Consider the following 25,311-nt stretch of genomic DNA (forward strand, 5'->3'; position numbering starts at 1 on the left):
GATAATATGCATGGGATAATTTCAATTCCTTTGCATTTACTTAAGCATGTTCTGTGAGCTAGTATGTAGTCTGTTTTGGAAAACATCCTGTGTGCAGCTGAGAAGAAGCATGTGTATTCTGTTGTTTTGGGATGGTACACTCTGTAGATATCTACTAAGTCCATTTGTTCAAAAATTTGGTTCAGTTCTGATATTTGTTGATTTTTTAATCCAGCTGATCCATCTATTTGTGACTGGAGTATTGAGGACCCACATTACAATTGTGTTAGTGCTTATTTGATTTTTCATTCTGTTAATATTTGTTTGATATAATTGGGTCCGTTGCTATTTGGTGCATATATATTTATGATTGTTATCTCCTCCTCTTGGATTGTTCCCTTTACAAGGATGTGGTGACCTTCTTTGTCTCTATTAATCAGTCTTGGCTTGATATCCACTGTGTCTGTAAATAGAATAGCTACCCGTGATTTTTTCTGGATTCCTGTCACATAGAGTATTGTTTTCCATCCTTTGACTTTCAGTGAATGAATTTCTTTTTTAATTAAATGTGTTTCCTGTATGCAGCATATTATTGCATGTTACTTCTTATTCTATTCTGCCAATGTGTTTCTTTTGATTGGTGAATTGAGACCATTTACATTGATGGTTATAACTGAAATGTATTGGCTTATCCTTGTCATATTATTTTCCTGCTGTTGGTTCCCTGTCTTTCCCCTCTGTTCAGTTGCTTACCCTCCCTGGTGGCTTCTTTCTTTTGGTGTTCATGGAGTTGTAGTCCTTATTATTTCTTTCTAGAATGTCCTTCAGAACATTTTGAAGTGCTGGTTTGTTGGTCATGAATTTCTTTAGGTGTTCTTTGTCATGGAAGTATTGTATTTCTCCATCAATTTTGAAAGATAGTTTTGCAGGATACATCAGTCTGGGCTAGGGGGGTTTTTTTTAGGGCTTGAAATACTTCACTCCATGGGACACACATGTATAAATACCGAATAGTTTCTCTAGTGTGAGAAACTGAAAGTGTAAATAAGGACTAAAAGGTATAATAGATAATGTGAAATAGGAAGAAAATGGGCAAGGGGGAAGGGGAAGTGGGAGGGGTAGGGGAAAGGAAAGAAAGGAATGGAATTAATATGAGAAAATGAAAAAATGGAAACAAAGTCTTTGTAAATAGGGAGGGATGGAGAGGTTGAAGGGAGAGCAGGGGAAGGGGGAAAAATAAGAACCAAGAGAGATTATGTAAAGGTGCAAATTTGCAATGATGAATGTCATTATACTGTATGCCTAAAATGTACCAATAAAATAAAATAACATAAAATAAAAAAGAAATACTTCACTCCAAGCTCTCCTTGACTTGAGGGTTTGTGTTGAGAAGTCTGCTGTGATTCTGATAGGCTTTCCTTTGTAACAACAGCTTTTACTATTCTTTTCTTGTGCTGAATTTCTGGGATCTTGATAATTATATTCCTTGGTGTAGATTTATTTTGGTCGTGGCTCATTGAAGTTCTATAGGCCTCACTTATTTGTGTGTCAAATTCTTTTTCATGTTTGGGAAGTTCTCTGCCATTACTCTTTGAACAGGCTTTGTATGGCATTTGCATCTCCAACTCTCTCATTGACCCCAATCAATTGTATATTGTTCTTCTTTGCATCATCTTGCAATTGTTGGATTGATTTTTCATGGTCTCTTGCCATTTTTAAGATATCTTTCTTTTCATGGTCATGAACTGCATTCATTCCTGTCTTCTAGTTCAGAAATTCAGTTGATTTTTCTCTTGAGTAGGTCCAACATGACTCTTCCTCTTTTCAGCCATGTTCAATCTATTTAAAATTTTTGGAGGCATTGTGAATGAAATTGTTTTTCTAATTTCTTTCTTGATAGATTCATTATTGGTATATAAGAATGCTTTTGGTTTTTGTGTGTTTATTTTGTATCGTGCTACATTGCTGAATTTGTCAGATTGTCTTAGTTACTTACTGAGAAAAAATACCAGACACCCAAAGTTAAAGGAGGAAAGGTTTATTTCAACTAACAGTTTGTAGAGGTTTCAACCAGGCAGGTGGCTTCAAGGCAGGGTGGCATGGCAGGGGGGGCATCACAGAAGAGAAATAGTCCATGGAAAAGCAGGCAGGAGACAGTGCAGCAGCAAGCCTGCCTTCTTTCTGTCACTTTATGTTCCATCCAGGCTACAGACCTATTGATCGGTGCCACCCATACCCAGGTTGGGGCTTCCATTATCCACACCTTTGATCCACATTCACACTCCCTAATCCAGCTACTTTCAAAACTTCCCACTTATGAACGCATGAGGCTTTGAGGGGGACTTCTAGATATAAGCCATAACACAAATCTAGAAGTCTTCTTGTGGAGCTTTTTGTGTCTTTTATGAAAAGAATCATATCATCTGCAAATAGGGATATGTTGACTTCTTCCTTTCTTAGTCATGTCCCTTTTATTTCTCTTGCCTAATTGCCCTTGGTTAAACTACTATATTGAACAAGAGTGATGAGAACAGACACTCTTGTCTTGTTCTGAATTTTAAAATCCTTTTAGTTTTTTCTTCATTGGGTATGATATTGGCTATGACCCTGTCATATGGCTTTTATCAATTTGAGGTCAGGTCCTTCTATACCTATTTTCAGCAGGACTTTTACATGAAGGGGTGTGTTTTTCTGCATCTATTGAGATCATGTGATTTTTATCCTTGATATTATTTATGTGGTATATTACATTTATTAATTTACATATGTTGAACTATCCTTGCATCCTTGCAAGAAAAGCAACTTGATCATGATGTATGATCTTTTTAATTAGTTTTTGAATTCTGTTTGTGCATATCTTATTGAAGATTTTTACACCTGTGATCATCAAAAGTATTGGGCTAAGCCGGGTGCGGTGGCACATACCTGTGACCCCAGCACTTGGGAGGCTGAGGCAGGAGGATGCACTGGTTCCTGGCATTAAATTTTTCCAGTGCTTGGTTCCTTTGCTTTCCATTTATTTAACTACTTCCCCAGTGAGATTTATTCTTTCCCTTGTTCTCATTGATGGTGTTGTCTTCCTTTTCTCTGTTTAGGATCCCCTTAGGTATTTTCTACAGTGCTGGCTTGGTCATGAATTTCTTTAGTTTATCTGTATTATGAAAGGTCTTTATTTTTCCTTTCATTTTGTAAGATAACTTTGTAGCATATAATAATCTGGATTGGCAATTATTTTCTTTTAGGACTTGAAAACCTTCACTCCAAGTTTTCTTGACTTTCAAGGTTTGTGTTGGAAAATCTCATACTCTTGAGTTTCCTCTGAATTGTGATTTGGCACTTGTCATTAACAGCCCTTAGTATTCTCTCTTCTAAGTTTCTAGCATCTTGACCATAATATGTTATGGAGAAGTTCTTTTCTGGTCATGTGTATTTGTATCCTTTACCTGGATATCTGTATCATTCCCTAGATTTGGGAAGTTTTCTGCAATAATTTAAGTGAATAAAATTTTTATGCCATTATCCTCTACTTAAACCCCTCCCTTGATTCTTAAGTTTATTCTTGTAGAGTGGTCTAGGAGCTGTCAGATAATCTTTTGATTGTCTCTTATTGTTTTACCATTATTACTGACTACTCTATTACATCCATCTTGTCTTTAAGTGCTGATATATTTTCTTTGGACTGATCTTGCTTAATGCTGACACTTTTTCTCATCAGTAGTGGGATTGAACCCATGGTCTTTACACTGAGCTACTGCCCTCTACCTTTTTTGAGGGGAGGCAGGGTCTCAGTAAGTCACTAAGTTGCCCAGACTAGGGTCGAACTTGGGGTTCTGGATTTGAACTTGTGTTCTTACTACCCTAACTTCACAGAGTGCTGGGATTACATACAAGTGTGTGCCAACTTGCCCAGCCACTGCAGACACTTTCATTTGAGTTTTTCATTTCCAGAATTACTGCTTGTTTGCTTTTTGTAACCTATAACTCTTTACTGAAGTGATCTTTCATATCCTGCATTGTCTTTCCTTAATTCCTTCAGCTTCTTATTTATATTTTCTTTAAGCATGTTGATCATCTTATTAATCAATTCATTTAGCTACTTCTTTGTCTCTTCTTGATCTCTTTAATCATCCTGTTGATTTTTTTTTTAATTCTTTGGAATTTCATCCACTTAAAGTATCTGTAGGATTATGTTTGGGGAGTTAGGAGTTTTTATAGGCATATTTTTGCCTATAAAAGTTTTATTTGTGTAGAATTTTGGAGAACAAATGTGAATTTTTCCAGATGTAGTGTGGATATCTTTTTGGTGAGTGGTTGTCTCTTGTGATGTATGTGGGGTTGTGGGTTTGTTTCCATGTGAGAGTTTCCCTCTAATCTGTTCTGAATAATATGTTAAATTCAACTCCTAACACTGTTTTGAATGGAGTGAGTAAGTACAATTATTAAGATCTTGTTTTAGGAGATCTGTACTATTTTGCTATCCCAGGAAAAGACAGGGAAAATAATAAAGCATAATATGTTAGAAATAATTAAACCTTGCTGACATTTGGATTAATCCTAATATTATATGTATAAAAGAGGAAAAGATAAGAAAAAGATAATTACAAGGTTAAAGAAGACATAAGGAACTTGTATCCTGTTGAATAGACAGTCAAGCAATTAGATATCACCAAGAAACAACTGCTGATGTGGACATAAGTGACTAAAAAAAAAGAAACGTTATAAAAGCAAATGCACAAAACTTCGATATGCAGCATACACACATGCATATATGGTATATATGCGTAAACATACATATAATAAATACACACACATATAGTGTATATATAGTATATAGTGCATAACCCAAAAAAAGAGAATTATCCCGAGTCTTTGGTTAGAGTAAAAGTTTTAAATCAGCTTGTCTGTGCTGTTGTCTTTAGTCTTTTGTGCTTAGGAGCCTCTGGTGTTCTCAGGATGCTGACAGGGTACTCATGCCCCTGCTTCTGTTTTGTGATAGCCTTTGGTTCCTAAACCATGCTCCTATCACAGGCTCTGCTATTTGCTTTGCACCATTCACCTCTCAGACTACAGCACTCTCACATTGTAGCTGTGCCTCTGCTCTGCCAGAACCCTTATCTGGTCTCAACTTTGGTATTTTCCAGGATATAGGCAAGAAGCAGCACCTTCACCCCAGGATACCATTCTCATGGCTTTTCTCTGCACTTTGTGCTTGGGTATCACTTCAGTATTCCTGCTTGCTGATTTTCTCTCTCACAATTTCAGTGGCTTCTAAGAACTTGCAGGAAAGAGCCACAGCAGGTGTTGATCCAGAGTGTTTTTTTGTGTGCCCCAGCTATTCAGCTTCTCATCAGTCTTTCTCCAGTACACAATTTCAGTGGATTTTGAGAACTAGGAAGTGGGAAGAGCCCCAAAAGCCCCTACTGGTGTCACTCCAGCATCTTCTCTTCCCCTGGTCCTCACAGAGCCTACCCATTGCAAGCCCCTGCATTTCTCACTGCCTCATGGGTTCCATTGTGTGTAGTCCTAGGCCCTTAGCTAGGACCCTGCGTTCTACCTGTCTTTGTCTCTGGGTTCACTGATCGTATACCCACCACTGCCCTCTGAGTGACTCTCCTGTTTGTGCTCTCCACTTTGCTCTAGTCCGGGGAAGTCTTCCCCAATAAATACCTCATTCACTGGTCCCAAGTCCCAGCAGGAGAAGAGCTGGGCCTGGTGAGCATCTGTTGGCAGCCACTACACTTCCTTCTTCCCTCAGAGAAATTTTCATGTTTCCCCAAGATGATATGTCCTCCAAATGTGGGTTATGAGAAACCTCAGAAATCCAGCATTGGCCCTTCTTCTTATCCTTCTTCCTTCAAATTGCCTTCCTGTGGCTGGGCTCCCATTCATCCCCAAAGCTGTATACCTAGTGAACTTGGTGAGTGTCCCTATGGGTGCTGCTGTCTCTAGTCTGCTATGATAGTTAAACATGTATTTCTCCACTAGTCAAAGGGATATCTCTTAGATACTTGGTGGCCTTTTGTATATGCATATCCTTCATGGCTTGGGCAGTTTTACAGGTCTTCTTAAAGTGAACATGAAGATTTGAACCTGTATTTGCATTATTTTGTGGAGTTTTCTGGGTCAAGAAAGTAGTGAACCATTTTCACAGGTCACCACCTCAGGCTGCTTAAAGGAAGAGCATAAAGTTTTTTAATGAACACGTGATTTATTCAGCACTATTAAAGAATACAACAGTGAGTATCTACCCCACCCCACCCCTGAAAAAAAGCTCATTTTGGGGGGCATCGACACTCTTATTTTAACAGTGTAAGATAAATCATACATGTTTTCTTGTTACAGATGTATCCCTTGACCTTTCAATGAAGGGTAGTCATGAATGTTGCCTCTAAGAAGTTTCTTTTAACACTTCCTAGCAGACTTACTTATATCACATAAAGAATTCACGTTTAGGTCTTGTTACTAGTTTGTGGACATCGAGTAACAGAATGGTTGAATAACTTGTAATGTGACTTGTTAGTTGTGGAGCTGGGATTTTACTTTGAATCTGTCAGATTCCATACATGCTGATTGTTTTTTGGTTTTGGGTTTTGTTTGTGTTAGGTGTTTTTTGGTTTGGTTTTGTTTTTCATGATACCCTTCCATTTTTATTTTTCAAGGATAATTCTCTTTAAAGTTTTGTCTTTATTAATTTTTATTGGCTTTTTCTTTCCTCTGAAAAATAATACTGTGACAGCCAGTTTGGGTTTTGGTCTTTTGAGACAGGGTCTCTCTCGGCAGTCCAGACTGGCCTCAAACTTGGGATCCTCCTGCCTCAGCCCTCCCGAGTGTTAGGGTTACAGATGAGATGTGGGCAACCATGCCCAGCCAGTTTTGCTTTTAATTACTAAATGTTCTGGCTTCCACATTATAGCTTTTGAAAGGTGATCAGTTGCTCTGTCGAGTCACAGGTGTATAGTTATGAAATTTCTTTGTGCGCCAATACTTGTAGTGAATTCATTCTTATTAACACTTAGAATATCTTCAAATCCATAGGATTATTATACCATTATAAAAAACCCAATGGATTTAAATACAATTAAGAAGCGATTGGAGAATAAATATTATGGGACGGCTTCAGAGTGTATAGAAGACTTCAATGTAATGTTCTCAAATTGTTATTTATACAACAAGGTATGTAAGTCTTATGCGGCTAATTCTTTGCTTTTACATATAGGAGAGATACGTATAAGTAAGTATACTTATGTCAAAATTTAAGTTTTGATTTGGACCACTGTACATATATTTAAGGATAATGTTTTTCACTGGTTTCCATAATTTTTACATATCAACATTTGTTCAGTCTATTTCGATGGCTTTTCACCTGACTAGCTGTAATGGCTTAATATTTTGAAAAATGAAATACTAATGACAGGTTTTTTTTTGGATAGAGTCTTGTTATGTAGTCCAGGTTGGCCTCAAACTCACTGAATAGTTAAGGCTAGCTTTGAACTCACAATCCTCCTGCCTCAGCCTTCTGAATTCTGGGATTATAGGCATGATCTGGTGTGCCCAAACAGACACGTTCTTTAAGACACATTGCCATTAATATCCTTCAAAATATTCCCCCTGTTTCAAACACCCTTATCCCATTGTTCTTGCCACTATGTGAAGCAGCTCTGCAAGTTTTCTTTTGTGAGTGTTTTTACAAGGTCTCATAAAAAATACAGTGAGTGCCACTGCCAAGTGCCATCCGACAGGAAGGTAGGCTCATAAAAATATTTTCTATGTGTTCTCTGCCATGTTATTTACCTATTCACTGGATCTAGCACCATGGAACTTCTGAGTCTTCCCCACAGTCAAAATGACCATGGAAGGCAAATGTTCTGAATCAAGCCAGAAGACAGAGGCAGCCATGACAGCACAGTTAAAGATACTTACAAAAGAGGACTTCCAGAACTGCTTCAGAAAGTGACAAGAATGATGGCATAAGTGTGTTCCAAATGAGGAGGGTTTAATGGCAGTGTATCTTGTACTGTGATACTTTTTAAAAAATTTAAACATTTTTCAAGCATACCTCATGTGAACATTTTGAACTTACTCTTCACATTTGTTCTCATCTGTGAAACTGGATTTATTTATTTAGTTTTCCTTCCATACAATATTCCTGTTTTCCACAATATCGTATCCTTTTGATCTGTTTCATGGTATCTAAATATTATAAGACATATCCCATTAAAGTTTGAAAAATTAAGCATTTAAATAAGTATTTAGTTTATACAAAATCACTCATTAGTGATACTGTAATGTAATAGAAGTTTTGATTTGGTTCCCAAGGTTACTATCAATGCCACCTTGTATGTGTGAAAGATTTAGAACTGTTAACTGATGTGTTTTTAAAAAATCATTATCAATGGTTATCAATACCATTCAACTTTTATCTTAATTTAAAAGCAATTCTAAAGTGTTCTTTACATTTAATACTTTAAAACAAAGTTCCCTAGTTTTACTTAGCTGCCTAACTTAGAAATAAATGTTCTCAGTTTAGGCTGTTACTTTTTAATTACTTATTTTTTTCTCAGCAGTGAAATAAAGCATAAGAAAGCTTCTAATCAGATAGTTAAGATTTTAAAATTGAATCAGCACTGAATTCATTTAACAAATTTAAAACTTAAAATGTAGTAATTGCTTCTAGTCAAACAGTAAAGTACTTTGCCCAGAAATAAATACATTTTGTTTTAACCTATTGAGGAATAGAAATTCTTATTTGTATTACTTTGTTGTAGTAATAGGATTGGTTGAATTATACTTCTGGTGCTCAGGCATTCTGGTCCTTTTTAGAAGTTGAAGGGGTAGAATGTTAGAATTTAATGTTCACTATTTTCTAAACTTCTAATTTAGAAGAAATAACAACTAGGAGTACTGTATCACTGCCTTCTATAAGTTAGCCTGAATTTTAAAAACTTTGATACAGTGGTCATGTTATATATCTTTATGATATATTTAATCCATTTTCTAGCCTGGAGATGACGTTGTTCTTATGGCACAAGCTCTAGAGAAGTTGTTTATGCAGAAATTATCTCAGATGCCACAAGAAGAGCAAGTTGTGATTAAAGAAAGAGTAAAGAAAGGTAAGCCAAGAAGAGTTAAATCATTTATGTCATCTGTCTGCCTGATCTCTCTTTCTTTCAGTCTCTCTTGTGTATATGAACATAAAATCCTTCAGGGGAGGTAGACATCCAGAAGTTCTTCTACATCCTATTATATTGGTACAGATGTTCTTTTAGTCTGCCAAACCTTAATCACTAGGATGGTTATCATGCAAGAAGAGGGAAGATTGCATTGATAATGGGGTTACAGCCAGGTTTCCTGTTGCTTAGTGATATTCATCGAATAGGCATCCAATAAATCATATTATTATTACTATTTTCAGTATAGCTTGTAACTATGTACTGTACTGATAAGAAGGTGCTCATTGCCAATAGATTTCATAGCTATGAATGAAATGTTGCTGTTGAGTCTGAACATTGTCTTTCTAATTTTGCTTATAACTTTAAAAAAGTTTTAGAGAACATATTTGCAGATAATCATCATATTATTTTAATATGGACTTATGGGGGCCAGGGATGTAGCTCAGTGGTGCCACACCTGCAAGGCCCTAAGTTTTATTCCTGGAATGTAAAAAAACCAACCTAAACATGGAGTTATGCTAGGCATGGAGGCACACACCTATAATCCTAGGACTCTGGGAGACTGAGGTAGGAGAACCACAGGCTTGAGCCTAGCCTAAGAAACTTAGTGATTTGGCAAAAGCCTATCTCAAAATTTAAAAAAATAAATTTTCATCTGGCTCGGGATGAAGGCTTAGGTCTAATCCCCAGGATCATAAAAAAATATATGGAGAGAGAGCTTTAAATATGCATATAGATTTATTGCAGAGGCTAACCAAAAATATTATAGATCAAATGTCAGTTCATGTTTGGATCATTAAAAAGCTACATAATCTTGGTTAAGTTCTTTAATCATTCTATATTAGTTTCCTCATCTAAAACATCAGAAAAATATTTCTTTTTCATGGTTGTAATTGTTCAGTATATGGCTAAGAGCCTGGGAAATAGGCTTTTGGTGAGTTAATGATATTGTTTTTATTGATAGTTCTGTGTGTGTGTGTGTGTGTGTGTGTGTAGTTTGTTTGTTTGTTTGTTGAGGCAGGGTCTCCCTTTGTAGCTCAGGCTGGCCCTGAACTCACTGTGTAGCCCAGGCTGGCCTCAAACTCCCTGTGATCCTCCTGCCTCAGGCTCCCAATTGCTGGGATTACAGGTGTGTGCCACTAAGCCCGGCTATATTTTTTCTTTATTCTTAGTAGATCCTTAAGATGGGTCATAGATTATAATTTGCTGTAATCAATCCAGTGAGATATTCACTGACTATTTAAGTTCTTATTTTATTCTTACTTTGCAAAAAGTTGATCTTGAGTCTGATCTTCTGCACTTCTATATGAGGATTAAAATAACACATAGATCAGTGTTGTATTTAAATGGTTAATGCAAAGTGCTGATTATTGCTGACTTAAATTCCTATCTCTAGCAAGGTAAAACATTTTCGAACGTTCTTTTGGAAAAAGGTGTTTAATAACACATTTTTGTTGTTTGCTATTGGGGATTGAATCTAGGGTACTCACGAGGCAGAGGCAGGAAGATTGGCAGTGTGATGGGAGCCTGGGCTACCTAGTGAGGCATTATCTCAAAGTAGGGGATGGGGGGTCAGATAGAGTGGGAGGGAGAGATAGAAAGGTAGAAGAGGAAGAAGGAGAGAGAGAGAAAGTGACACCCCAACCCTGTTCATTAAACCTAAGTATTCCTTACCTTTGTGCATTTCTGTGACAAAATATCCGAGATAATCTACTTCAAAGGAGGAAGGGAATTTTTGTTTTTTTGTTTTGCTTTGGCTAAAGGATTCAGAGGTTTCAGCCCACTTGGCCCTATTACTTTGTGCCTGTGGCAGCACAATGTATCATGGTAGGAGTGCATGGCAAAGGAGTCCTGTTCACGTTGTGGTGGACAGGACATAGTGAGACAGGAAGTGGCCCAGGTCTCTATCTGCTTCAAGGGCACACCCCCAATGACCTAATGTTCTACAAGTTTCACCACCTCCCAAAAGCAACACATGGCCCTTTAGGGAACATTCATAATACAAACTATGATAGACGAACTTAAGTAATTGTAAGTATTCCTCACTATAAATATCTGTTTAGCTCGTGAGTTCAAAGAGCAACTGTTGGTATATAAAAGGATGTGAGATTATATGAATCTGTTTGACTCCTAAATTCTAGTGAGTTGTGAGAACTCAGATATTAAGGAGTATCAACACTATCTGAAAATATTAAGATCCTGAGTTTGTTTAGGAAGAACCAGAGAGCCAGGGGTGTACAGGTATCTTATGTATCAAATGTGATAATGGCATGGAAAAAATAAAGCAGCATAAAAGAACTAGAGAGTGGTGGAGATAGAGAGAGAGGATATTTTTAGGGAAGGTGGTTGAGATGGTGACATATGATTAAATGCCGGAAGGAAATGTTGGACTGAGCCATGAGGATGTGTTCTTCCATACAGAGCAAATAGTTAGCTGTGCTCACCACCTTTGAGGATGGCAGGGCCAGTCAGCAGAACAGGCCAGAGTGAAACGAGAGTGGAAAGTGATGTGAAATGAAGTTTTATTTTTAGACCGATTTATTCATGAATATAATTCATATGCTTGTAACTGTTATACCTGTGCAACTCTTCTTAGTATACTTAAGTGTCTGTACTTGTAAAAAATAATGTTATTTTTGCCTATTTTATTGTGTAAAATGGCCTGTGAAATATTTTGCTGTTGTTATTTTCTTCAAACCCTTTTAAAAAATGTAAACATATCTGAAGTATAAAACCTGCAGTGTGCACAAGCCCCTAGGTTCAACCCCCAGTACCAGAAAATACATAAATATTTTTAAAATTATTTTCTCTAGGGCCGGGGATTTAGCTCAGTGGTGCCGCTGCCTGCCTCACAAGCGTGATGTCCTGAGTTCGATCCCTAGTACAAAAAAAAAAAATTATTTTCTCCAGAATTATATTTTTAGAATTTCAGTGTTTTGGAATTTAGACTTGCAGGATTTTGAACTTCCAATATTTCAGCATTTGGGACTATATCTTTTCAGATTGTGGTTCAAATCCATTAAAATCGATCTAATAATATCAGCAACAGTATATATGGGAGAATTTCAAAAATGGGAGTGTGTTTGCTTTATAAGTACTTATTCTAAATATAAGTATACTTATATTTAGAATAAGTACTTATATAAATAACTACTTTGCTAAAAAGCAGAACTAAATTAGAATGTAAGAGAGAATGGTGTTTTATGCTTACTCAGATATTTGACTTTGTTCATCTTTCACTAGGCACTCAACAGAATATATCAGTTTCTTCTGTTAAAGAAAAGCCACCCCCTAAAGCAATGGAAATGGTATTTAAGCAGGAAGAGAGTCCCTCTGTACTTCCTGAGACATCTGTGTTTCCCTTAAACATGGCACAAGGAGCTCTACTGGAGTCTAGCTCACAAACTGTGGTCCAGGTAAGTTTATTACAGTTTTTAAATCAGTAGTTCTTGAAATATTTTCAATGTAACCTAGAATATTGGTGCTTTCTTTTGGTTTTTGGTTTTTGGTTTTTGGTTTGTTTGTTTGTTGTTTTGGTACCGGGAATCAAACTTAGGACCTTGCACTTATGAGGTGGTACCACCGAGCTAAATCCCCGGACCTGTTTATTGGGTTTTTTAGGAGTATTTGGGTTTGAACAGCTCCAGTCCTTTTTCTTAAAATAAAATAAAACAAAACAAAACAAAACAAAAAAAGGGCTCACTAAGTTACTAAGTAGCATAGGCTCGGCTCAAAATTGCAGTCCTCCTGCCTCAACCTCCCAGAATACTGGGGTTACAGGCATGTACCACTCTGCCTGGCTTTTACTTTTATTTAAGTTGATATGAAAATTAGTCTTCAGCATACAAGAATTTGGTCATACTATTTCTGCCTTTCTGTGCATTTTGTGAACAGAGAACTAGAATGCTAATCAAATTTTAGAGATTTATTTGATAGAGTTTAAACTTTAGTATCTTGATAATATTAAGATCAAAAGTTGTCCATTCATATAATTTTATTTTTAAAATGTATACCCTTGCTTATTTCAGATATTCAGAAACCTTTTTGTACAACTATGACTTTGATTTTCTGTCTTTATTGTCTTAATAATTTTTACAAGATAATTTTTTGGAATGTGGGAAGAAATTGTTAGTGCTGTTTATTTTGCCTATAAAATAGAAATTAGTCTTTGCTAAGATTTAATTCATGGATTGACAATAGTATGTGTAAATTATCTCTATTGCCTTTTTCTTTTTATTCATTTTTTGTTTTGTTTCATTTTTTTGAGACAGTGTCCTGTTTTGTAGTTAAGGCTGCCCTTGAACTCATAATGAGCCCCTTCCTCAGCCTCTAGAGTACTGAGATCACAAGGGTGCACTGCCATACCCAGCCTCCTTTTTCCTTAACTGATAAATATCTCTTTAAGTATAGCTTTTTTAAAAAATGGTACTTTATGGTTTAATTTTATTTATTTATTTTTTGGTGTGGTACCAGGGATCGAACTTGGGACCTTGGCTTGCAAAGCAGGTGGCAGAACTACTGAGCTAAATCCCTGGCCCAAGTATAGCTTTTGTTGAAGTATAACTTTTTGTTGTTGAATTGTTTTACTTTAAGGTTACCAGGGGTGTGAAGAGAAAAGCAGATACAACAACTCCTACAACTTCTGTAGTTAAAGCAAGTAATGAATCTTCTGCACCACCTGTGGGAAAAAAACCAGCCAGAATGCCAGCAATAAAAGAAAACGAGCTGAAAAATGTTTTATCAGATTCACAGCAACATTGTAAAGTTGGAAAGAGAATTAAAATAACTGAACAACTAAAGCACTGTAATGAAATTCTTAAAGAAATGCTTTCCAAGAAACATTTTTCATATGCATGGCCTTTTCATAGTCCTGTTGATGTTAATGCTTTGGGTCTACATAACTACTATGACATTGTCAAAAATCCAATGGATCTTGGGACTATTAAGGTAAATATTACTTTAATAGGAAGAACTTCTTTTCTGTTTGAGGGGGATAACTTTTGTTTTGTTTTTTAAGAGATAGGTTCTTGCTATGTAGCCCAGGCTGGCCTCAAACTCTCAAGCCTCTGGTTCAGCCTCCCAAGTTCTGAGATTTCATCCACAGCTCACTTCTTTTCTTGATATAAAAATAACTCATCCAGCTGCACAAGGTGGTGCATGCCTATAATCCCAGCTTCTCTAGAGGCTGAAACACAAGGATCACTTGAGCCCAGGAGTTTGATGCCAGCCTGGGCAACATATCTAGAATTTGTCTCCAAAAAAGAAAGAAAGAAATTCATCATTGCAAAACCCAGAAAAAGCTGAAGAAAATTTTAACAGAACATATCATCTGAAGCAAATCATTGGAACAATTTAAAATACACTTTTTCATTCTCATGTGAACATACCTATTCTTTTTGTGTGTGTACTGGGAATTGAACTCAGGGCCTTGGGCTTGCCAGGCAGGCTCTGTGCCACTGAGCTGCATCCTTGGCACACCCATTTTTCTTTACCATAATATCTGGGTTATAATATGTAATATAATCTGTACCCTGAATTTTCATTCCTATATAATGGGACATTTTCTTGTTTCACATTCTTCAAGTTTGCTTTTTTTTTTTTGTACTGAGAATTGAATGGAGGGCCCCTGTACTTCTCTATCACTGAACTGCACCTGCAGCCCATTTTGTAATTTTTATTTTGAGACAGAATCTCACAAAATTGTCCATATTTGTGATCTTCCTCCTCCAGTCTCTGAAGTAGCTGGGATTATAGGCATGCACCACCATGTTCATCTTCTTTAAGAATATTTTTTTAATAATTACATGTTTCTAGAATTTTTTTAATCCTTTATTTTTGGTGAGGCATTTATGCAGTTTATAACTTTATTCCTGTCCATTGTTTGGAGGATGTCTTCTCTTGGATTGGTAAACTTTTCTTTATTGCTAATTTAGACATTTTTTCGTTTGTTTTGGTTTTGGTTTGGTTTTTGGTTTTTTGAGACAGAATCTCACTGTGTAGTTCACACGGGCTTTGAATTCACTGTGTAGCTCAGAGTAGCCTTGAAATCGTGGGAATCTTCCTGCCTTAGCCTCCCATGTGCTGGGATTACAGGTGTGTACCACCACACCTGGCTGGAAGATTTAAATCATTGGAAAACTTTATGGACAATATGTTATGTATATTCATTTTAAGGTTAACTATTTAAAAGGATAAGGGCTGTGATGTAACTCAGTGGCACCCTGGCAAGCACAAGGTCCTGAGTTTGACACACCCCCCCCGCAAAAAAAGGATAAACTATAGCAGTTTGATCCGCAAAAAAAAAAAAGATAAACTATACCACCTTCAAAATTATTCAGAATCTTAGTCCTCCTCCAAAGCAATTACTCATTGTACTCTCTATTGTTTATTTTTGTCTAGATATTTGATTCTTTTAAACACAATTTTATTTCTTTTTAATCAGCAACATAATCTTTATTAACATATCAGAATCTAATTTTACTTTTTTTTTGCAGTACTGAGGATTGAATCTAGAGCCTTGCACATGTTAGGCAAGGGCTATACACCCCAGCCCTTTATTTTTTTGAATTTCCTTTTGACAAGATATGTCTAAGTTGCCCAGGCTGCTTCAAACTTGTGATCCTCCTGCCTCAGCCTTGATTAGCTGGGATTACCAGTGTGTGCTACTGTGTCTGGCAATATCTATACTTTGCCCTTATTCTCATAAGATCTTTTCCTACACCAGTGTCTTCAAGAGTTCTACCTAACCTCTGTTCCAGCCAGGTCAGCATTTCTGTTTTAATATTTAGATCTTTCATCCATTTCAATTTTAGTTTAGTGCATGGTGAGAGATATAAGTCTAGTTTTAATCTTTGGCAAGTTGAAACCCAATTTCTCCAGCACCATTTATTGAAAGAGGCTATCTTTCCTCCAGTGAGGGTGTTTGGCTCCTTTGTTGAAGATGAGATGGCTGAGTGTGTCTGGACTTGTTTCTGCATCTAATCTGTTCCACTGGTCCTCAGATCTGTTTCTTTGCCAGTACCATGCTGTTTTTATCATAGTAGCTTTGTAGTATAGTTTCAAGTTGGGGGTTGTGATAACCTCTGCCATGTCTCTGTTGCCTATAATTGCTTTTGCTGTTTGAGGTCTCTTCTTGTTCCAAATGAATTTTTGGATTGTTTTCTCAAGATCCGTGAAGTATGCTGCTGAAATTTCAATTGGGATTGCATTGAATCTATATAGCAGTTTTGGAAGTATGGCCATTTTCACTATATTGATTCTTCCTACCCAGGAGCAAGGGGTGTGTCTTTCCATTTTCTGATATCATTTTCAATGTCTCTTTTCAGAGTGCTATAGTTTTCAGAGAAGAGGTCTTTGATTTCTTTTGTTAGGTTGATTCCTAGGTATTTCATTTTCTTGGATGCTATTGTGTCCCCTTATTCTCAAGTGATTATTTGACTAGGTAATTCTAAAATGACAGTTATTTTCCCTCATCACTTGGAAAACATTCTGGCATCTCTTGAAGAGCTGTTATCTGCTCTTGGTTTGTCATCCCTTCATAAGTAACCTGTCTTCCTTTCTTTCTAGCTGTACGTTTGATTTTATTCATCTTAACTGGAACTTAGCAAGACTTAGTCATTAGTCAAGACTTGTGTCTTCAAGTTCTGAAAATATGTTTAACCTCTATGTCTTCAAAATAGTACTTTCCTAATTTTCCCTGTGTACTAACTCAGACTCAGAGGTCATGAAGCATTATCTGACCTAAGTAAACCTGAACCAAATCTTAAAGGATAAATAGGACTTTAGTAAGAATATTCTAGGCAGGAGAGACAACTTGTAGAATGGCCATGAGATGAAGAAAACATTTAGAATACTATATTTGTACCAATTTGAAATGCATGGGGAATACAAAGGAAACGCAGGCACAGAGGAGACTGGAAGGAAATACAAGTCTCAAGAAAGACAGCTGCCATTCAACATGGGAATTATGACCTTATATTTGATTTCTGTAGTGTTTTCTCTAGCAGCAGTTTACAGACTGGTTAGGAGGCTATTGCAGGATTCCAAGAACTAGAAGATGGTGACTTTAATTCAGTTCTCTGAAGTCTATCAATTGGCAGTGATCTGATTGGTAGAAGATTGTGTTTCATGATTCAGTTTTGTATTTCCTTACTTTGCAATGAGATATATATATATATATAGTGTGTGGTGTTTGTTTATTGGCCTCTCATATTTGTTTGTGAATTATCCATTAATGTACACATTTTTCCCAGTAGTCTATAGTATTGCTAGTTTTTCTTCTTCTAATGGCTGCCTAATTAGCTACTCTACCTCCCACTTTGCTATCCATCTTATGTGCAACTGCCTAAAAGTGTAATCCACAGTCATATTAGTCTTCTATTTTTAATATTTTTTCATTCTCAGCAGATTTTAGTATAAATCTTTCATTCAGATGATCAAGATTGGTTTAAGGAGGTTTTTTTTTTTAATTGCTTTCTTATTATCAAACTTGCCTACTCAAGACCATCTGATAGCACTGTTTTCCTGTCTTTCTGATTTTATTCTTATCCTTTCTTTGCCTGGAATGCCTTCCTTCTTTATCTCTACTTGTCAAAATTTATTTTATTTTTTTTCAGCCTAAAAAATGTGAAACTATAATTTTAATAGTTGTCAAATACAGTGGGTAGTTTTTGTTGTTTTCTGCATTCTTCTGTATTTCTGAATCTTTTCAGAATGTAAACACTTAAAGAGGGATGCTTAGTCACTGAGTTAAACTGTATTGTTTGTGAATCCTGTAATTTTTCTTAATTTAGAAGAAAATGGACAATCAAGAATATAAAGATGCATATGAATTTGCTGCAGATGTTAGATTAATGTTCATGAATTGCTACAAATACAATTCTCCAGATCATGACATAGTGGCAATGGCTAAGACTCTTCAGGTGAGTTTTCACTTATGCTTTAAATGTGCTTTTTCCTCTGAACATAGTTGAAAATTTTTAGAACTATAAGAGATAAAGAATAATAGTACAGAATAATTTAAATAGTGTAGAATAATTTATAAGTTACACTTTTAAAACTCTGGGTTTGTCTTGAGTTATTTCATCCTGTAGTACCAAATCTTTTAATGAACCTATCTGTGATACAGAAGAAATGAGAAATAATGTGAAGAGAGGGCTGTAGATATGAGATGGGGTTGATTAGAGAAGGTCCCATTCAAGAGAAGGTCCAAGGATGTCTGAGTCTGAAGGTAATACTATGCACCAACTATAGAGTTCTTAAAAGAAGATCCTCTATATAACTTGAGATTGTCTTGTTTAGAAAAATGGAGAGAAATTGCCAAAGTTGGCATGCAGAGAAACTTATGACCTTGGTATGTCTTTAACAAGAATTCTGGTCAAAATACAACAATGAAATTCTTTCTGTTAAAAGGTGTTATTGCTGCCTTAAATTATAAATGCAGAATACTTTTAACAGTCTAATTTTCCATCATAGGATGTTTTTGAAGTGCATTTTGCCAAAATCTCTGATGAACCTATCGAGAGCACTCCTGTATGTAACATCACAACAGGTACTACAAAAACCCTTAGTAGAGAAAGCAGTAGTGAAGCTTCCTCTGAAGATAACTCTTCTGATGATTCTGAAGATGAACAAGTTAAATGTCTTGCAAAGCTTCAGGAGCAGGTAGTTTATTGTTACTAATACAGATTTTGATGATATTTCTACAAGCTCATCTATTGAAATTCTTGTAGGCTTTTCATTTGTTTGTTTGTTGGTACTAAGGATTAAACCTAGGGAGCACTGAGCTACATCCCCAGCCCTTATTTTTTAATTTTGAGACAGGATCTCTGTGTTACTCAGGCTGGCCTTGAACTTTCAAAGAGTAACTAGAATTATAATTGTGTGCCCTTATACAAAACTTACTTTGTGTGTGTATATTAGCGTGGATCAAACCAAGGGCTTCACACGTGGTAGACAAATGCTCTGCCACTGAGCTACATCCCTGCCTTCTTTATAGATTTAAGGCTACTGTAATTAGACCATTTAGCAAATGCAATTTTATTTACTTATTGCATATTTTGTCATGTGTAATTAGTCTTTCATACTCAAATTTCTATATACTAATAAAATCCTGGGGGTTTGTTTGTTTGTTTTGTTTTTTTCCTTTGGTACTGGGGATCGAACTCAGGACCTTATGCTTGCGAGGCAGGCCGCAGAACCACTGAGCTAAATCCCCTTTAAAATTCTGTTTTTAAATATAATTGTGTTATTTATATTCCTACTCACAATGAGTGGTTGATTCTTACTGAAGTGATTTATGACATAATCAGAGATATGTTGTGGATGAGATCCTATTTAACATTTGCTATTTTTTGTGATAGAATGTTAACCTGCTCTGAGCTCAGGTCTGAAAAGTTAATGTTTAAACAACTTAAGGTGGCCTGGAAATGCTAATTATTCTTGGTCTATTTTTATTTATTTTTCTAATTCATTTTTGCAGTGATAGGAATCAAACTAAAGCCTCACATTTGCTGGGCAGCTCTCTACCATTGAACAATACTCCTAGCTCTCATGGTCTGTGTTAGCTTGAACACATTATAGTATTGTAAGTTTAATGTACACCCTTCAAAACAATGAATTTCTGAAATGAAATAAAAACCTAAAGAAAATATAATATGAAATGAATTTCACAAAAAAATACTCTTGGCTTTGGAGGCTTTAATTTTTTTTCTAGTGTCTCTGATTATTTACAGCCATAAATATTTAAAGATTTTTTTTTTCTTTTTCAGCTTAAAGCTATTCATCAACAACTGCAGGCTTTGTCCCAAGTACCTTTCCGTAAGCTAAAGAAAAAGAATGAGAACACTAAAAAGAGGAAAAAAGAAGAAAAGATTAATAATAGAGATGAAAAGCTGAAGAAAAATTTTCAACTGAAGAAAAAGTCCAAGAGCAAGTAAGGATTTTTACGAGGGCTTATATAAGAATAACATTATCTAAAATAAATTTGACTGGGATGTAGCTCAGTGGTAGAGTGGATATTTAGCATGCCTAGGGCCCTGGTTTGCCTGCCCAGTCCCAAACAAACAATAAATAAGATGTAACTAACGGTGATTTTATTACAGTCAACCCAAGAAGAGGAAACAAGAGGTCTTTACTCCTAAATCTGAAGATGAAGATAATGCTAAGCCTATGAACTATGATGAGAAAAGACAGTTGAGTTTGGATATAAACAAACTCCATGGAGATAAACTGGGCCAAGTAGTTAATATAATACAATCAAGAGAGCTCTCACTGGGAAGTTCCAGTCCTGCCGAGGTAGAGATAAACTTAGAAACACTAAAAGCATCAACATTAAGAGAACTAGAAAAATATGTTTCGGCATGTCTAAGAAAAAGACCATTAAAACCCCATGGTATGTGTTTCTGCATACTAATAAAAGTCCAGTATGGTATTTGTGTTAATTTTTGGTTATACTTACTTTTTTATCTCCTAAATCACACAGTTAAAGTAAAGAAGTCCAAAGAAGAAATTCATTCCCAGAAAAAACAAGAGTTGGAAAAGCAGTTATTGGAGGTCAACAATCAATTAAATTACGGAAAACGTCAAGCAAAACGTAGGTGGCAGTTTTTAAATGCTCTTGCAACTATTTGATTCTGTTGGCATTTTAATGTGTTTTCCTGTTTGGTAGCTGAGAAGCCTCAGTCATCCACAGCACTTGGCATTGGATCCCGTCTGAGTGAGAGCAGCAGCAGCAGCAGAAGTAGCAGTAGCAGTAGCAGCAGCAGCAGTGATTCCAGCTCCTCTGACAGCAGCGACTCAGAACCAGGTTGGCCACACCCTAAGTGTGCCTCTCTCCGTGGGTGGGAACACTTAATTTCTTGTAATATTGAAACTCTGTCTTGACGTAGTATTTATTACTTACCCCGAACCTACTCTTTCGATGCCGTGCTTATTATTTAATTGCATGTAGAGGGTATTTAAAAGACACTGTATAAAGTGAAATTTCATATTATACATATATGCCTTGACGATTTGTAATATTGAAAATAGCTTTATTCATGGTGGGATAGCCTCTTAATAAATAATACTAGAAGGGCCGGGAATTTAGCTCAGCGGCACAGCACCTGCCTAGCAAGCACGAGGTCCTGAGTTCAACCTCCGCTACTAAATAAATAAATAAAACTAGAACTTAAAACCAAAAAATCAGATAATAAACTGCTACTTCTTACAAAATAAAAAGATTTTTCGAGGATACTTTTTAGTTTAATTTCATGATGTCAGCTCATTCTAGTGTTGCAAAGTATGTTATATTGTGGTGCTGCATTCTGAATTGAACAGTTGTTTTGAGTTAAACCAGTTACCCCAGAAGTTATAAAGCCAATTTTTTTTCCCACCTTCTTGGTTTGTTTACCATAGAATATTACCTTCTATCTACAGAAAAATGTACTTTAAATTCATATTCTCAGTTAAAGTACCCTATTCCATTGTATCAAGTTTAGGTCATGCATGGTTTGTGTTTCTTTATTAATGGCCATATACTGGGAAAGTGATCACTTCTGACTTGGCAGTGGTGGTCCATCATTAATGACCAAAAGATAAATTGAGAATGTAGGACACTTTTGTGCCTAATATTTGCTTTATTTTAAATGAAATGTATCTTGTTGTGAGAAATTCACTTTTCCTTTTAAAAAATCCCTCATAGACTATTTTAACATCAAGAATTCTTGCCATTTGTAAGAATATGCCTCTTTTCAGACTGGTAGCAGAGTCTGCTGGCGTGCAGTACATTCTCTTTTACTTTTGAATCTGTTTAGTTTGCATCTGTGTGGTTCTGATTGCTTCATTTCACTTTTAAACTTCTGAAGCATATAGTGGTAGCCTGGCATGTTGGCACACACCTATAATCCCAGCACTTGGGAGGCTAAGGCAGGAGGATCACCAAAAGTTCAAAGCCAGTCTGGGCTTCACAGTGAGAGCCTGTCAAAAAAACCCAACGTAAATAAATAAAGTATAGTAGTAAATAATTTTGTAAGAAAATTTTTACTTTTGCTGGAATTTGTTGTGCTAGAAAATTTTAAAATGTACTTAGGGCTCTGATTATATGGTATTTCCTTATTCAGTTCCTAAGCATAAAACAATACTGGAAAAAATCTAAGTTACGTTTAGAATTTTAAATTGTAATTAGTAATTGTTATTTAATAAACCATTTATGGCCTGGTAAGTTAGAGCACTTTGTCTTTTATTTGTAAGATAAAAATGTTATTGTTAACTATTAGTTAGAATTATTTGACTATTGATCAGTAAATCCTTTCAATATTAGTGGAAAAGTAGAGTTTTTCAGTAAACTTCCTGAACTTTAATATGAATTGTCAGATTTTCATAGACTAATATATTGCTTGAAGGAAGGAATGTTTACCATTTTCAATATATTTTTTAAATGGTACAATGTTTTATGTTTCCTGTCTTTCTAGCAAAATAACTCATCCTCACAATTCAAATCTTAATGACATGGCTAAATTTTTATGACTGATATTCTAGTTAATGCCATCTTTCTCAATTTGAGGGAAATGTTTTTAAAAATGTATTGTTAAAATCAGAGTAGCAAATTTTCTTTTGCTGGTTCTTCTTACCTTCCTCCCTCCCTCCTTTCCTTCTTTCCTCCCTTCTGTTCTTCCATTTGGTGAATTAAACTCAGAATCTTGTACATTTTAGGAAAACACTCTTCCAGTGAGCTATACTCACAGGTTTTTCTATTTCAATCTATGTTGCAAGTAATATACATCATAAAATTTGTGACACTAAGGTCAATTTGTCTTCTGACCCAATACTGTACATTGTCATTTATTTTTGAAATTTTATTTTATGAACACTCTATCCATGTACTTCATTGAAAACACATAGTTTACATATATAATAAACTGCAAATGCAAAATTTACATTAATGGGAAAATTTATATTTATTTGCTTAATATAAGTAAATTAAGCAAGGACTTTTTGTTTTAAATACTAATAACTTCAGTCGTGCCCATTAAAACACTCTTAATTCCTAGTGTGGCAATAAAACTAAAAATTATTTTTAAAAATTATAAAGAAAAGGACTGTAAATTATGGAAATAAACAAGTCAAACTGTCAGTAATAATACCTATTATAAAGCTAATTAAAGCATCTGTTCTTAATTATGTATATGACATTCTTGAGGAATGGGTGACAGATCTGTCAGAGTTGTAGAAATGAGGGAAATGGGGTTCTTTAGTGAGAAAATAAAATTTGTGAAAATTGGGTATGTAAGCAAAAGCTTTATCTGCTACATCTGTTTAACTTGGGCTAGGTGTGTGGCTTTGTGGCAGAGCTCATATCTACCATGTACAAGGCCATGAGTTCAATTCCCAGCACCACAAAAGAAAACACAAAGTCATTTTGGTTTGATCCTCAGCACCACAAAAATAAATATCCAGGTGTTGTGGCACACACCTGTAATCCCAACACCTGGGAGGCTGACATAGAAGGATCTGGAGTTTGAGGCTAGCTTGGGCTGCAAAGTTCGAGGCCAGGCTGGGCTGCATAGTGAGATCATGTATACATACGTACATACATACATACATACATACATACTGGTACATAGGTACTGAAAATGTAAATATTACACCCTTATAATTAATTATGACTTGTTCTGAACTAAAATTTACAGTTGAATATCATGATTCCCAGAGCTCTGCTTCATACGCTTTTATTTATTCAAGCTAGAAATGAATGTTATTTCATTTCTTCAAAACTTTAATACAGTAGGCCTGGGGATTTAGCTCAGTGGTTCTGCTGCCTGCCTCGCAAGCACAGGGTCCTGAGCTTGATCCCCGGTACCAAAAAAAAAAAACTTTAATAAATTTTGGAAAGCTGTGACATATTCTCTTCTGATAAAAGAATGGTGATCCTTAGTCATTTTTCCTTGATTTACAGTATCTGTCTTCTTGGATTTTTACAGCAACTTGGCTTTTATGCAATTTCCTTAACCAAGTCCCAGTCTTTTAGAATTTTACATCTTAGGTACAGAGCTGTAAATTTACCTTTTCTAAATTCCTTAAGATTACTCACTTCTTGTTCTTATGGTTATGGTGTATTATGAGTTGAGTTGGTCTTTTTTTTTAACTGTAGTACCGTTCTGTTTGTGGTGTTTCAAATGTTCTGAGAGTAATGTCTGACAAACATTGAAGTGTTTGAAGAAATGTTAGAGGTATTTATTCTGCATTAAACGACTATCTTCCATTATTCTTGAACTTTATGTATTTTTTAAAAATACAGACTTATTTTTACTTTGTTAAGGTGAATTGATTATAAAGCAGAGCACTGATTTCTAAGGGAATTTTTATTGAAATTCTAGCCTAGAAACTGTAATTTGATTTGATTAAATTATCTTCCTGACAGCATTTGCAAATAGTAATGTGCAGAAAAGTCGAGATAAACATAAAACCTTTAAGAGTATTTTTTGTAACTGTCAAAATAATAAATGTCAGATTAAAGATGTAGAGGAGCCTTTAAAATTAATTCTAATTCGTGTATCCTAGTAAAGTTTTCTAATGCCCAGCAGTCTTGAGTTTACCTGGAACTGTATAATGGAGAGGGATGTAACTAGTAGCTTTAATCCTCTGGCCAATAAATTTACTGAGAAAAGATAATCAAATGGAGCAGTACATCACTAGTAGTGCTTTTGATTAAATCCTTATGGAAAATAACTTCAGGAACTGCCTAAATATAAGCTCAAATAGTGTGAAACAATATTTTAAAAGTATGCTTAATTTCGGTTGTTATACAGTAAAACACGAAGGAACTCAATGGTTATGACAACAGTTCAGTTTTGTTTGGTTTTGTTTGGTTTTAACCTAGAAAAAATGTGTCACTTCATTTTTTGGACTTCTTTTTTTTTTGGTACCGGGGATCAAAGTCAGGACCTTGCATTTCGAGGCAGGCAGTGGAACCACTGAGCTAAATCCCCGGCCCTGGACTTTTTGCTTTTTTTTTTGAGTAGGAAAAATTTATTGGCAGAAAGAAAGCTTCTGCCTAAGAGAGACAGAAGGGGGATTGGAAAGTGGGTTGCCTGCTCACCCCACTTTTCAAAGATGTTTTATACAGCAAAGCCATGTGGTGAAGTGGGTACAAAGTGGGACAAAACTATAAGACCCAATGGAA

General features: G+C 35.7%; 1 protein-coding gene across 3 annotated transcripts in view; it reads left to right on the forward strand.

The window, feature by feature from the left end:
- Nucleotides 1-25,311, forward strand: part of Brdt (bromodomain testis associated) — a 68,920-nt gene that overhangs the window by 17,228 nt on the left and 26,381 nt on the right. For 2 of the 3 annotated variants that reach the window (XM_021255387.2, XM_004841280.3), the window contains exons 5-14: nt 7,015-7,152; nt 8,978-9,089; nt 12,393-12,565; nt 13,743-14,096; nt 17,942-18,070; nt 18,624-18,812; nt 19,919-20,082; nt 20,252-20,541; nt 20,632-20,742; nt 20,818-20,955. In XM_021255387.2, the coding sequence (XP_021111046.1) occupies nt 7,015-7,152; nt 8,978-9,089; nt 12,393-12,565; nt 13,743-14,096; nt 17,942-18,070; nt 18,624-18,812; nt 19,919-20,082; nt 20,252-20,541; nt 20,632-20,742; nt 20,818-20,955 (1,798 nt within the window). Of the gene's footprint in view, nt 1-6,130; nt 6,216-7,014; nt 7,153-8,977; nt 9,090-12,392; nt 12,566-13,742; nt 14,097-17,941; nt 18,071-18,623; nt 18,813-19,918; nt 20,083-20,251; nt 20,542-20,631; nt 20,743-20,817; nt 20,956-25,311 lie in introns of all 3 variants that reach the window. The other variant, XM_087213105.1, reaches the window with a different exon arrangement.

The sequence above is a fragment of the Heterocephalus glaber genome, unplaced genomic scaffold, assembly GCF_053883595.1.
Source record: "Heterocephalus glaber isolate CG9 unplaced genomic scaffold, H.glaber_assembly_v1.0 deba00001442, whole genome shotgun sequence".
Classification (NCBI taxonomy): Eukaryota; Metazoa; Chordata; class Mammalia; order Rodentia; family Bathyergidae; genus Heterocephalus; species Heterocephalus glaber.